Raw genomic sequence first — 10,680 nt, 5'->3', positions numbered from 1 at the left:
TTTCCTGTCTATTAATATTTTATGTAGGAGTAATACGTTTTTAGCGAAGTCTAGAGAGGATAAACATAAGCGAGATTGTTTTGGGGAAAAAATACTGCTTCCACTAATGGGTTTACACTCCTTGTTACTGTTGTATAGAGTAATCATGATAAAAGCTTAAAAAATTACGAGAGGACAGACCTTTTTTATCCTCTTGTTTTATTCTTAATAAGAATATAAAACATTTATTTTGTATCAAAAAATATTTTTTGGTGCTAAGATTGCTTTAAAAAAATCCAAACGGTTAGGCATTGTTAAAAAAGACAAATGATATTTTTCAAATCTAATGAGATAACGCCCACCCAGTTGAAAATTGCCCTTTTTTATTCGCGGGAGTCATTCTTAATGAGAATTTCGATGCTAGTAGGTTGTCAATTAAACTACCGGTATATTATTGTTGTTGGAAATTGGATATTAAGTCAAATTAAGTGGTTGTAAAGAGCCAGCAGGTTTTTGCCACTTCTTTTTGTGAGTATTTGATTTTTGTATGTAAAATGTAGGAAGATAATGTTGAGAGTAAGGATGAAATGCGGAAGCGCAAAGCGCGGGAAAGGATGAGGGCAAAAAGGTCGACGTTTTCATTGGATACTTAAGGTTATATAATCTTCTCGACACGGAGAGGTAATATTTTGGTTTTCCCAACTTGTTTTTTTTTCAAGGGTAGGTGTGTGGGCACTAGGGCTGTTCATGAGCCGAGCTGAGCGAGGTTTTTAAAAGCTCGGCTCGAGTCGAGCCACCGTTTTCTCGACTCGAGCCGAGCCGAGCTGGCTCGGTTAACATATATGTTTAACGAAAATTGCTACTACGACTCGAAATGATATCCCATGCTTAGGACTGTAGTGATATCCCATGCTTAGGACTGTAGTGATATCCCATGCTTAGGACTGTAGTGATATCCCATGCTTAGGACTGTAGTGATATCCCATGCTTAGGACTGTAGTGATATCCCATGCTTAGGACTGTAGTGATATCCCATGCTTAGGACTGTAGTGGTTTAATAAAACCCGCTCGGTAAAAAGTGAAGAAATTGTTACATGCTCACGGTTAGAGGCGAGAGAAAGCAAATTTTCCCGCGCTTTATGTCATGTAAAAGTACAACGTAACGCTATTGGTGGTGAGAAGAAGGACTAAAAGGAAAGCACTATTTCAGTGACTAAGCTCGATGACTACCGGCTTGACCTTAAAAAATCTCGCTCCTTAATTAATCGGCTCGAATTCGTGAACAGTCTTAGTTGGCACGTGCGGCTGTGGGCCATGTTACTAGGAATATACTAATCAGTTGTGGTTAAACAAATGCCACTAGATGTTCCCATAGTAGTTTTCCATTGGGGTCGCCAGGGAGCACTCCAAGATCTCTCCGTATTTTGTTGATACGTCATCGCTATAGAGAGCTTTCAGTTGGAGAAGGAGCGAGTAAATTATGTCTCGTGACATAATTTACGCTGCCATATTGGTGGGTTTAAAGCAGGAATGAAGCTGAACAGAACAGCGGTAAAACTTTGGAGGGTGTGACGTACTACTATCCCATCTGAAAGCTCTCTATAGCTCGCCGAGGACCTGATCTAGTTGCTCTCAATGAAAGACGAAAGTTTTTTCAGTGCGGTTTTATGACTCTAGAGTCGGAGTGGTTGGGCTAAATCCGGGAGCAAACCGGGATGAAGCGATGACCCAATGGAAGACGCATCTCCATCGCTCGTTTTTTCACAATGAAAAACCAATTTTTTTTTTTTTCGGAGCACTCCGGGAGAGCTTGGATCACACCTAAAGAACACGCTATAAGAGCGCTCGTATTTTGTTGATACGGAGGACCGATTTTAGTTACTCCCAATGAAAGATTTTCAGAGCGATTCTGTGACGTCATTAGGCGCTCGATTTTGGTCTCTTAAGTTGGAGCGGTTGGGATCAATCCGGGAGGAAGCCACTGAATTTTATCCCAATGAAATACAAATTTTTTCAGAGCGCTCCAGGGTCGTTCGGATCACCCCTATGGAAAACACTATAACATGCTGGCTACTCTTCTACACGCCAAATTTGCCATGCTAAAGGCAGGAACCGCTCAGAATTCGCCCACGATGATGGACTTAAAACTAGCCTTATAGCGTTTCCATTGGGGTGATCCGAGCGCTCCCGTAATGGAATAAACCGAGGGATTAGTCACTTGAATAATCAGGTGTACAAAACCGCAGAAATCGATTACTTGATTTCTAGAATTCTTAGAAAATCATCAGTAATGAAAATCATTCTTGTGGGTATTTGATTCAGAAATCTCCGATAATTACTGGAAATCACGTGAAATCTTGAGAAAAATCGGAAATAATCACATGATTTACTAGTAATCTTTTGTAATCACCTCGGTATTCACACCTTTCGTGAAATCATCACGCATAATCAATCGAGGAATTCTAAAATCCATAAGAAAAATCATAATCAGTTGAAATGGAAATAATCACTGCATTCATCGAAATTCACGAAGAATCCAGTGGTAATCACGGCATTCACCAAAAAAACACAGGAATTCATTGGAATTCAAACAGGAATCACAAGTAATCAGCGGCAATAACGGGAAATCAGTGTAAAGATTATGGAAAACACCGAAAATAATCGTAATCACAGAAATCAAGGAATTTGTTCTGTAATCGTCGGAATTCACATAAAACTTCAGACATCATGCAGAAATCAGGTGTACATAATTTTGGCGAATGACTAGGCTCAACTTATCTAGGCAGCCTTTTGTGGGAAGAGTTAGCTAGACTAATCATTATGTATGGCGAATTTTACCTTGGGCAGTGATTACGAGTAATTCTGCATAATCGGTGTAAGACTAAGTGAAACTGAGAGTGATTAGCCCCTCGTAATCGAAGGAAACCCCAAGAAAATCATATATAAAGAACAAAAGAGTTCCTAAGAAATGAAAATTAACAGCTAATCCAACAATAAGTGAAAAGAGAAAATATTTCCTTATTAGTTCGAAACTGAGTTATGTTACAGTAGTATCGAGGTAACCAAATTCTTCACTTGGAGAAAGTGAATATTCTTGGAAAGTTACTTGGTATTCAAATTTTCAATATTTTAATTTTTGTATCTCCCTTGAATTTAGTAAAACTAATTTGTAATGGAATGAAATAATTAAATTTATTGTTTGATTATATTTATAAATTATGTTTATTTAGACTACACTTCTGTCTTAGCATATGATGATTGCTTTATTGTGTCAGGAAAACCCATAACTTCAATTCAGGATAATTTATCTTCACTTACTATATTCGATTCAAATGTGATTAAGACAACACTATGTTTTCTCAAGCACATAATGATAATACACTTAGAGTAAATGAAACTCATCTGTATAAATAATATTTGACAGGTTTGGCTAGCAATAATTCTGTCGTCCGGTACTGTTCTACTGTTTTCGATATTTGAAAAGAGCTTTGCCTTCATAAACTGTCGTACAAAAGAGTCTAAACTAAATTCATTTTGTTCAACGTTACTTTTCGTAATGAGAATGTTAGTCAGGCAAGGTTAGAGTTTCTATCAAGTTGGAAATGAAGTTAACATTCAACTGCGTGTACTCAGTACGTTTCATCATGTTTTTAGACGTTGCTCTGGAGAAAAGGCATCAATTTTTACACCAGCGTATTTTGCTGGCGGTTTGGATGCTGGGTTGTTTTTGCATATCCGCTTCATTCATGGGATGTATTTTGGAAAGATTTGCAAAAGCGGAATCTTTAATATTCTACGAAAAATTGGAAGACTTTCTCGACTATCCTGAAGTGAAACTGTTATTTGTTGAAGGCTCCGAACTGTATAAAGATTTGAAAGTATGTTTTAGATACGGAAATATGTCAAAATAGTATGTTTTAATGGCGAAACGTGTGAGTCAATATTAAAATCTTATTTTTTACTAGTAAAATGTAATATTATTCCAGACTTCTTCGGACCCAATGAAAAGAAGACTATGGAATAAAGCGTTGAAAGATAAATCTGTATTGAAACCAGTCGATGTAAATTTCGTCAGTATGTTTGAGGATCTAAAACTGGGGAAAATAGCATTTCCGGTTCCAAAGCGATTATTTATGTCCGTGATTAATAATTATTGCAACCATTTTCAAGACAGTCCTCCTATTTTATCAAAACAAAAGCTTTTAAGTTCGGATACATTTACACTCTTTACCAGGAAAGACATTGATGAAGATCTAAGGCGAATTGTTAATTTTGTGTTAGTAGAGTGATACTACCATGTAAAGGCAAATGGAAACGTAAAGAAACAGTACTTTTGACTCTTGTTGTTTCTGAGACTTCGAAAAAATACTCACTACGTCTCGATAACTAAAACAATTGCTAGTAAGCCAGGTTTGCAGTAAGAAATCGGAGATATTCTAGTGTCCCGAATGACTCGAAGAGAGAAGCATTGTTAACATCACAGTGGACACTGACTTAGTGCTTTACTTTCTCTTTTTTTTTCATTTGTCTTTGATAGTGTTAATTTGGCCCTAAAATATAAAAAAGTTTTTAAACATTGCAGGTCTTTTCAAATTACGGAAACAAATTTAATCGATGCCGTACTTGATCGTACAACGTTTTACGGCGAGCTATGCCTACTTCGAGATCAACCCGAACTTACACCTTTGCCACTGATAAAACTATATTTATTCATGCTCTTCTATATTGTTGGCATGTCAATCGCTATAGTTTATCACGTCATATGTTACACTCTTGCCTATCGGTACTAAATTTTAGTAGGACTATATAGACAACTGATAAAAAAGGTGGAAGAAGATTCAAATGTGTATGACTTTTGAGAGCAACCATTTTACAAAAGGAGACGAGGTTGTCATGGTATCTTGATGATGATAGTCCTAGTTTATGAATGGTCCCTTTTGTAATTGATGTAAATAAAACAAATGCTTTGCATTATTTTAGGGTATTTTAAATTGTGGAAACGAAAACAATCGATGCCTTAATCAATCGCAAGGTGCATTACGGTGAATTATGTTTGCAAAGAAATCCACCCCAACTTGCCCCTTTACAGTTGATAAAAATATCAATATATTTGTCATATTCAATATTGTTGCCATGTCCATGTCTATATTGTGTCAGTTTATCTATTTTAACTCGCTTACTTTCGATGGATTACGATATAAATATTAGCATAAGTTTATCATGCCTCTAAGTAGTGGTATGGCTGCTACTCCTATGGCAATAGTGTTTGTCTGGCTCCCTTTAATGAAACCCTATAGGGAGCTAACAGTTCTGACCCTGAAACGTCACGCCCTTCTATCTCTTACTGAAGTTTCATCCCCCCTAAAGGCCCGTTTTCAATCAAGCTTTTCTAATTGCTTTTTTTAGGAGCTTCGCTTCAACAGTAAATCGCGATTTGCCTGACAAAAACGCGATTCAAATGGTGAAGCAAAAGCGAAACTCTTCACCCGTTTTCAAATTCACTTCTCTCGCCTCTCCACGCTCGTCAAGACCCAGTTGTCTTCTGTTCAATATTTAGGCTAGTTAAAAAATACTCATAAATATCCTTAAAATAGTTAAAAACACCATTAAAATGCTTCTAAATATCCTTAACACTCGATATTGTTTTTGAAAATTAGGCCTATTCTCACTTTAAAACACGCGGCGCAAAAAAATTGCTCGAGAGAAATCCACGTGACTACCAGGCCAAGCGCTTTTTCGGATAAAAGCGAAAGCAAATATCTACCCGAGGTAGATACCAGCTTTTCAATTATTTCACGCGAATCTGATTCAGAAGCGCCCAAAAAAGCGCGTTTGAAAACGGGTTCCGATTTCGCTTTAGCGTTTTGCTTCAGTTTTTGAAGCAAAAGCTTCATGAAAAGCTTGATTGAAAACGGGCCTTAACGGTTGGAAACAGTATTCTACGCGCAAAAATGCCAACCAGATGGGGGCTGAGTGACGTCAGACTATCTCTTCCCCCTAGCCAGCTGTTAGCTCCCTATACTCTCTCCGTATCATTTATCACCTCAACTTCAATACAATATTGTACTACTTAGCCTAGCGTTTCTTTTATCCTTTTTAGAATGTTTCAGGACTGAAACCGCTTCTATCTCACGAGAGAGAGAGGGATTTTGGGGTTGCTTAAGTAAAATTCGTTCCCCCAAATGCCTGCCTATACGAAACGTAAAAATCTCCTTTATTCCAATGGATGATTTTTTTTTCATTTGACCCATTTAGTAATCGTCTCGACCGCTTGCTGGCTGCACCGCGACAGATTTTTCAAAATTCTCTCTCTTCGGATCTTAGCGCTATACGAGTTCTGACGTCACAGTAGCCTGCGGAAGATGTCCAGTTGTAACCCATATTTGTGTACTTAGAGACACGATAAACTTATGATATTAGTTGGAGGCAGTAGGCTAGCTTGATACACGAAAAAACATACTCATTGCGATATATTTGCACGGAATTCTTAATTCAACATAGCTTTTCTGTTTCTTGTTCAAATACTGTGCTATAACGTTTTCCAAGTAAATGAAGATTCAGTTGACATTGGAATCTTTAGTTTCTTTCTTTTTGCTTTGGGGTAACGGATCCTTGTGCAAGGCTCATAATTCAGGCGTTGTTATTGATTTAAAGTAAAGCCATATTTTCTTGTACGAAGGAAGTTATTAGGCGAAATTTTAATCTGATTCGCTGGTGGTAAGCGAGATGTCAATCAACGCCATAGCAACAAACGTAAGCTGTATTTTATAAATCACTTTATATCATTTCTTATTACCAGAGCGCTTTAAAAACAACAAATTTTTAATGGAATGTTAAGCGAAGTTGTTGTAAGCAAATGATGTATCATTTTATGCCACTTGTTGATGCATATCTTAATAACTGAATATCATGAAAAGAATTAGCATTTTATTAAGTATAGGCTAAACAAATTCTTATTTCTTGAGCATGACTTAAAATTTTAATTAAAACGTTTTCAATATCTGGACCTTCAGTCAAGTTATTAACCTCATTCTTATCCTTGCTTTTAAGTCTTGAATCTATCCAGGACAATTTGGATTAGTATCAAGATGTACTAACATGCTGCTTTAGTTTAACGACTATAAAATTCCCAATTCCCGAAATTAATAAATTCCAATGTGCAATTACAAAAACTTGATCATTCGGAAACTTAAAATATGTTTTCGATGTTGACATTTTCGGTTTAGTCGTAAAGCTTAATTTCGTTGTTATTATATTTTATAAAGATGGCTCCTTTTTTCGAGTCAAGTGAAGGCGGTTTCAAAGGTCCTTTTAAGCTTATTTACCAGGAAATTCAGGCAAAATTAAACGAAAGGTATTTGCCATGATATTTTAAGCAAAGGAAAATTTTGTTTTTAATCACAGTTGATCTAATTGAAATAATGTTGAGTATTCTTTTTTATTTCGATTGGAGTCTTAAACTTCATATTGTGGGTTTGTATGATTTTGGTAAAGTTTTATCTGAAACTAATGGAACAGGAATGATTGGCTCCTTGCTTCGAAATGTAAGACAGCGCTAGTACGGAACAACATGTTGTCGATGTTCATTCTATTTCCTTATTATAGGAGAGCCAATTCAGTGTTTGTCCAATGCCATTAACTAAAGAGACGCATCGTTATTTAGACTACACTTCCGTCTTGACGTACGATGATTGGGTTATTGCGTCAGGAAAACCGATTGCTTCTTTTCAGGATCATTTTTCTTCACTTAGTACATTCGATTCTGAAGTAATTAAGACATCACTGTGTTTTCCCAAGCACATAATGATAATACCGTGTTTAGAGTAATAGAAACCCAGGTGTATATATGTATAATATTTAATATTTGTGTACAGGTTTGGCTAGCAATGCTTGCGTCTTTTGTCACTGTTCTACTGTTCTCGATGTTTGCAAAGAGCTTTGTCTTCATCAACCGACGTAAGAAAGAGTCTAAACTGAAATCATTTTGCTCAACATTACTTTTCATAATGAGAGTGTTAATCAGGCAAGGTTAGTGTTTCTACCGAGTCGGTAATTAACTTAATATTCACTTGCCTGTACTCAGTACCTTTCATGATGATTTTAGACGTTGCTCTGGAGAAAAGGCATCAATTGCTACACCAGCGTATTCTGATTGCGGTTTGGATGTTTGGTTGTTTCTGCATATCCGCTTCATTCATGGGATGTATTTTGGCAAGATTTGCCAAAGCGGAGTCTTTAATATTCTACGAAAAATTGGAAGACTTTCTCGACTACCCTGAAGTTAAATTGTATCTTGTTGAAGACTCCGTACCGCATGAAGATGTGAAAGTATGTTTTTGATACGAAAAATAGTATATTTTGATGGCGAGATGTGAGCCTATATATTAAAATATCATTTTATCCAAATAATATGTAATATTATTCCAGACTTCTTCGGATCCAATGAAAAGGAGACTATGGGATAAAGTGTTGAAAGACAAATCTGTATTTAAACTGATCGATGTAGATCTTTCCAAAATGTTAGAAGATCTAACACAGGGAAAAATTGCATCTCCGGCTCCAAAGCGTTTATTTATGTCCGTGATTAACAATTATTGCGAAATGTTTCAAGAGAATCCTCCAATTTTATCAAAACAAAAACTTGGTAATTCCGACACATATACACTCTTTACCAGGAAAGGCATTGATAAGGAACTGAGGCGAATTGTTAATTTTGTGTAAGTAGAGTGATAGCAAAGGCAAATCGAAACGTAAAGAAAGGGTACGTTGGATTCATGTTTCTTCTGAGCCAACGAAAAATATTTTCTAACCCTTTTTAAAACTAAAACTACCGTACTAAAACAAGTGCAATTAAGCGGGCAAACCGAATCACATTTGCCAGGTATATGCACGACGTTACAAAATTGAGCACTGATTGGTCCACCGAAGAAGCTGGAAAGAACATCATGTGGACACTCCTTAGAGCCTTTCCCTCTTTTATTTCCATTTGCCTTATGTAGTGGTAATTTTACTCTGAAGTAAACATATTTCTTTTCAATTATTGCAGGGCTTCTCAAATTGCAGAAACCAATTTAATCGAGGCTTTACTAGATCGTACAACGTTTTATGGCGAGCTATGCCTACTTCGAGATCCACCCGAACTTTCTCCCTTGCCACTGATAAAACTATATCTATTCATGCTATTATATATTGTTGGCGTGTCACTCGCTATAGTTTATCACGTCATTTGGTTCACTCTTGTCTATCGTAGTGAATTTTATTCCAAAGACTCGATCTGATGTTTCTATCCCCAACAATTGACAAACACGGCGGAAGGAAAGTCAGAAGTCTCTGACTTTGGAGAATAACCATCTGAGAAAGGGAAAGACAAGCTAAGTTTGGAATTTGGGGGGGCTATAGCCCCCCCAAAAAAGGCCTAGCGACGCCACTGCGCGTATCTCTCAGATTTGGTATCAGCCCCCTCATCATCTTTGCCCAACAGGACGAAGCCTTTAAAACGGACCCATTAAGCTACATCAGTTCGCCTGTTGCAGTTTATTGAGGCGAAGATAAACTTTGTAGTTTCTATGAATGGTTTCTTTAGTTACCTCGTATTTTAGATTGAGCTGATGAAGCTGAAGGACAGGAGAATGAAAATGATGAGCGAAATCTTGAATGGAATCCGCGTCTTGAAGTTGTACGCCTGGGAGAGATCATTCCAGAGAATCATTTTTGAAATCAGGAAGAAAGAAATGGAACTGATGAAGAAACAAGCCCTCTTCCAAGGAATAAACTTCTTTATAAGTAATCTAATACCGATTTTGGTAAGAACGTAAAACATTTACATGAAGTAGAATGTTATTACCGATAAGAGGGAATATAGAGATTTCAGCTACGTACGCCTCCTAGTTTCTTCACCTACTTTGTCACTCTACTCTAAAAAAGTGATGTACCTGAAATCTCTACGCTTTCGCCAGGTTCAAGAAAGGCGACATTTCAACGGTGAAATAAGACCACGGGTTGAAGTTGGTCTTACTGTTGGTCGTCACTTATCTATTGACTATTTAACTGTATAACTTGATGGCTTGCACACTCTTTAACCAAAGGTGTCGCTTCTAAAATTTCAGATTACGACACCCTGTTTCGCCATGTACGTATTACGTATTAATTGATGACGATAACGTTCTCACGTCGAGGAAAGCTTTCGTGTCCTTTCAGTTGGCCCGATTTTTAGCCACCTCAATGTCTTATTTTCCAGATATAATAAATACCCTAGTTTTGGTAAGAACGGCGTCAGGGAGGGTCAACAGATAAAGCTATACTATTTACATTTTTTCTACAAAGTATTTGAAAGTTTCTGTATATTTGAAAAATTTAAGCAATTGGGCGTTATTTGATACACAATTTTGAATATAAACAAAAGTATATATGTTTCCTACCTTTGTATGCGGTTGCCACCTTATTATCGTAGAAGTCAATGCAAGTCGAGCTCTCAGCAGGGTTGTTGATTTTTTTTTATTTAAATCGGATTTTTTTGATTTTAATTGATTTATTTGATTTTTTTGATTTTTATTGAACTACTAGATAGTAAATTACCAACATGAAAACTTTTGAGTCAAAATTAATCTAAAGCAAAATAATCATGACATTTTAGCAGCTATTGGATATTGTAACTATTCAAATGCTTGCATAAAAAGACTAGCTTGACCGCTATATCATTTC

At 36.6% G+C, this 10,680-nt stretch overlaps 2 protein-coding genes across 2 annotated transcripts; both read left to right on the top strand.

Moving 5' to 3' along the window:
- The first annotated feature begins 3,633 nt into the window (after positions 1–3,633).
- LOC149619148 (uncharacterized) lies at positions 3,634–4,914 on the top strand. The gene is made up of 2 exons (XM_089855060.1): positions 3,634–4,255; positions 4,562–4,914. Exons 1-2 carry the CDS (start codon positions 3,981–3,983, stop codon positions 4,767–4,769), a joined length of 483 nt encoding a protein of 160 aa, XP_089711186.1. The 5' UTR covers positions 3,634–3,980; the 3' UTR covers positions 4,770–4,914.
- Positions 4,915–9,454: 4,540 nt separating this feature from the next.
- On the top strand, positions 9,455–10,448 carry LOC149619147 (multidrug resistance-associated protein 1-like). The gene is made up of 2 exons (XM_089855086.1): positions 9,455–9,782; positions 10,086–10,448. The coding sequence occupies exons 1-2, from the start codon at positions 9,588–9,590 to the stop codon at positions 10,128–10,130; spliced, it is 240 nt and encodes a 79-aa protein (XP_089711212.1). The 5' UTR covers positions 9,455–9,587; the 3' UTR covers positions 10,131–10,448.
- The last annotated feature ends 232 nt before the right edge of the window (positions 10,449–10,680 follow it).

This window comes from Phalangium opilio, unplaced genomic scaffold (genome assembly GCF_054372755.1).
Source record: "Phalangium opilio isolate 3A_F unplaced genomic scaffold, DU_Popi_V2 ptg000209l_1, whole genome shotgun sequence".
NCBI lineage: Eukaryota > Metazoa > Arthropoda > Arachnida > Opiliones > Phalangiidae > Phalangium > Phalangium opilio.
The sequence above is the reverse complement of the archived record's forward strand: the minus strand, read 5'-3'. Positions and strand labels throughout refer to the sequence as shown.

Excerpts from the sequence above, each read along its gene's own strand:
- LOC149619148 (XM_089855060.1), top strand. The coding sequence starts at position 3,981 with ATGAAAAGAAGACTATGGAATAAAGCGTTGAAAGATAAATCTGTATTG. Across the intron at positions 4,256-4,561 it reads AGGCGAATTGTTAATTTTGT|GTCTTTTCAAATTACGGAAA; the intron begins GTTAGTAGAGTG and ends TAAACATTGCAG.
- LOC149619147 (XM_089855086.1), top strand. The coding sequence starts at position 9,588 with ATGAAGCTGAAGGACAGGAGAATGAAAATGATGAGCGAAATCTTGAAT. Across the intron at positions 9,783-10,085 it reads GTAATCTAATACCGATTTTG|ATTACGACACCCTGTTTCGC; the intron begins GTAAGAACGTAA and ends CTAAAATTTCAG.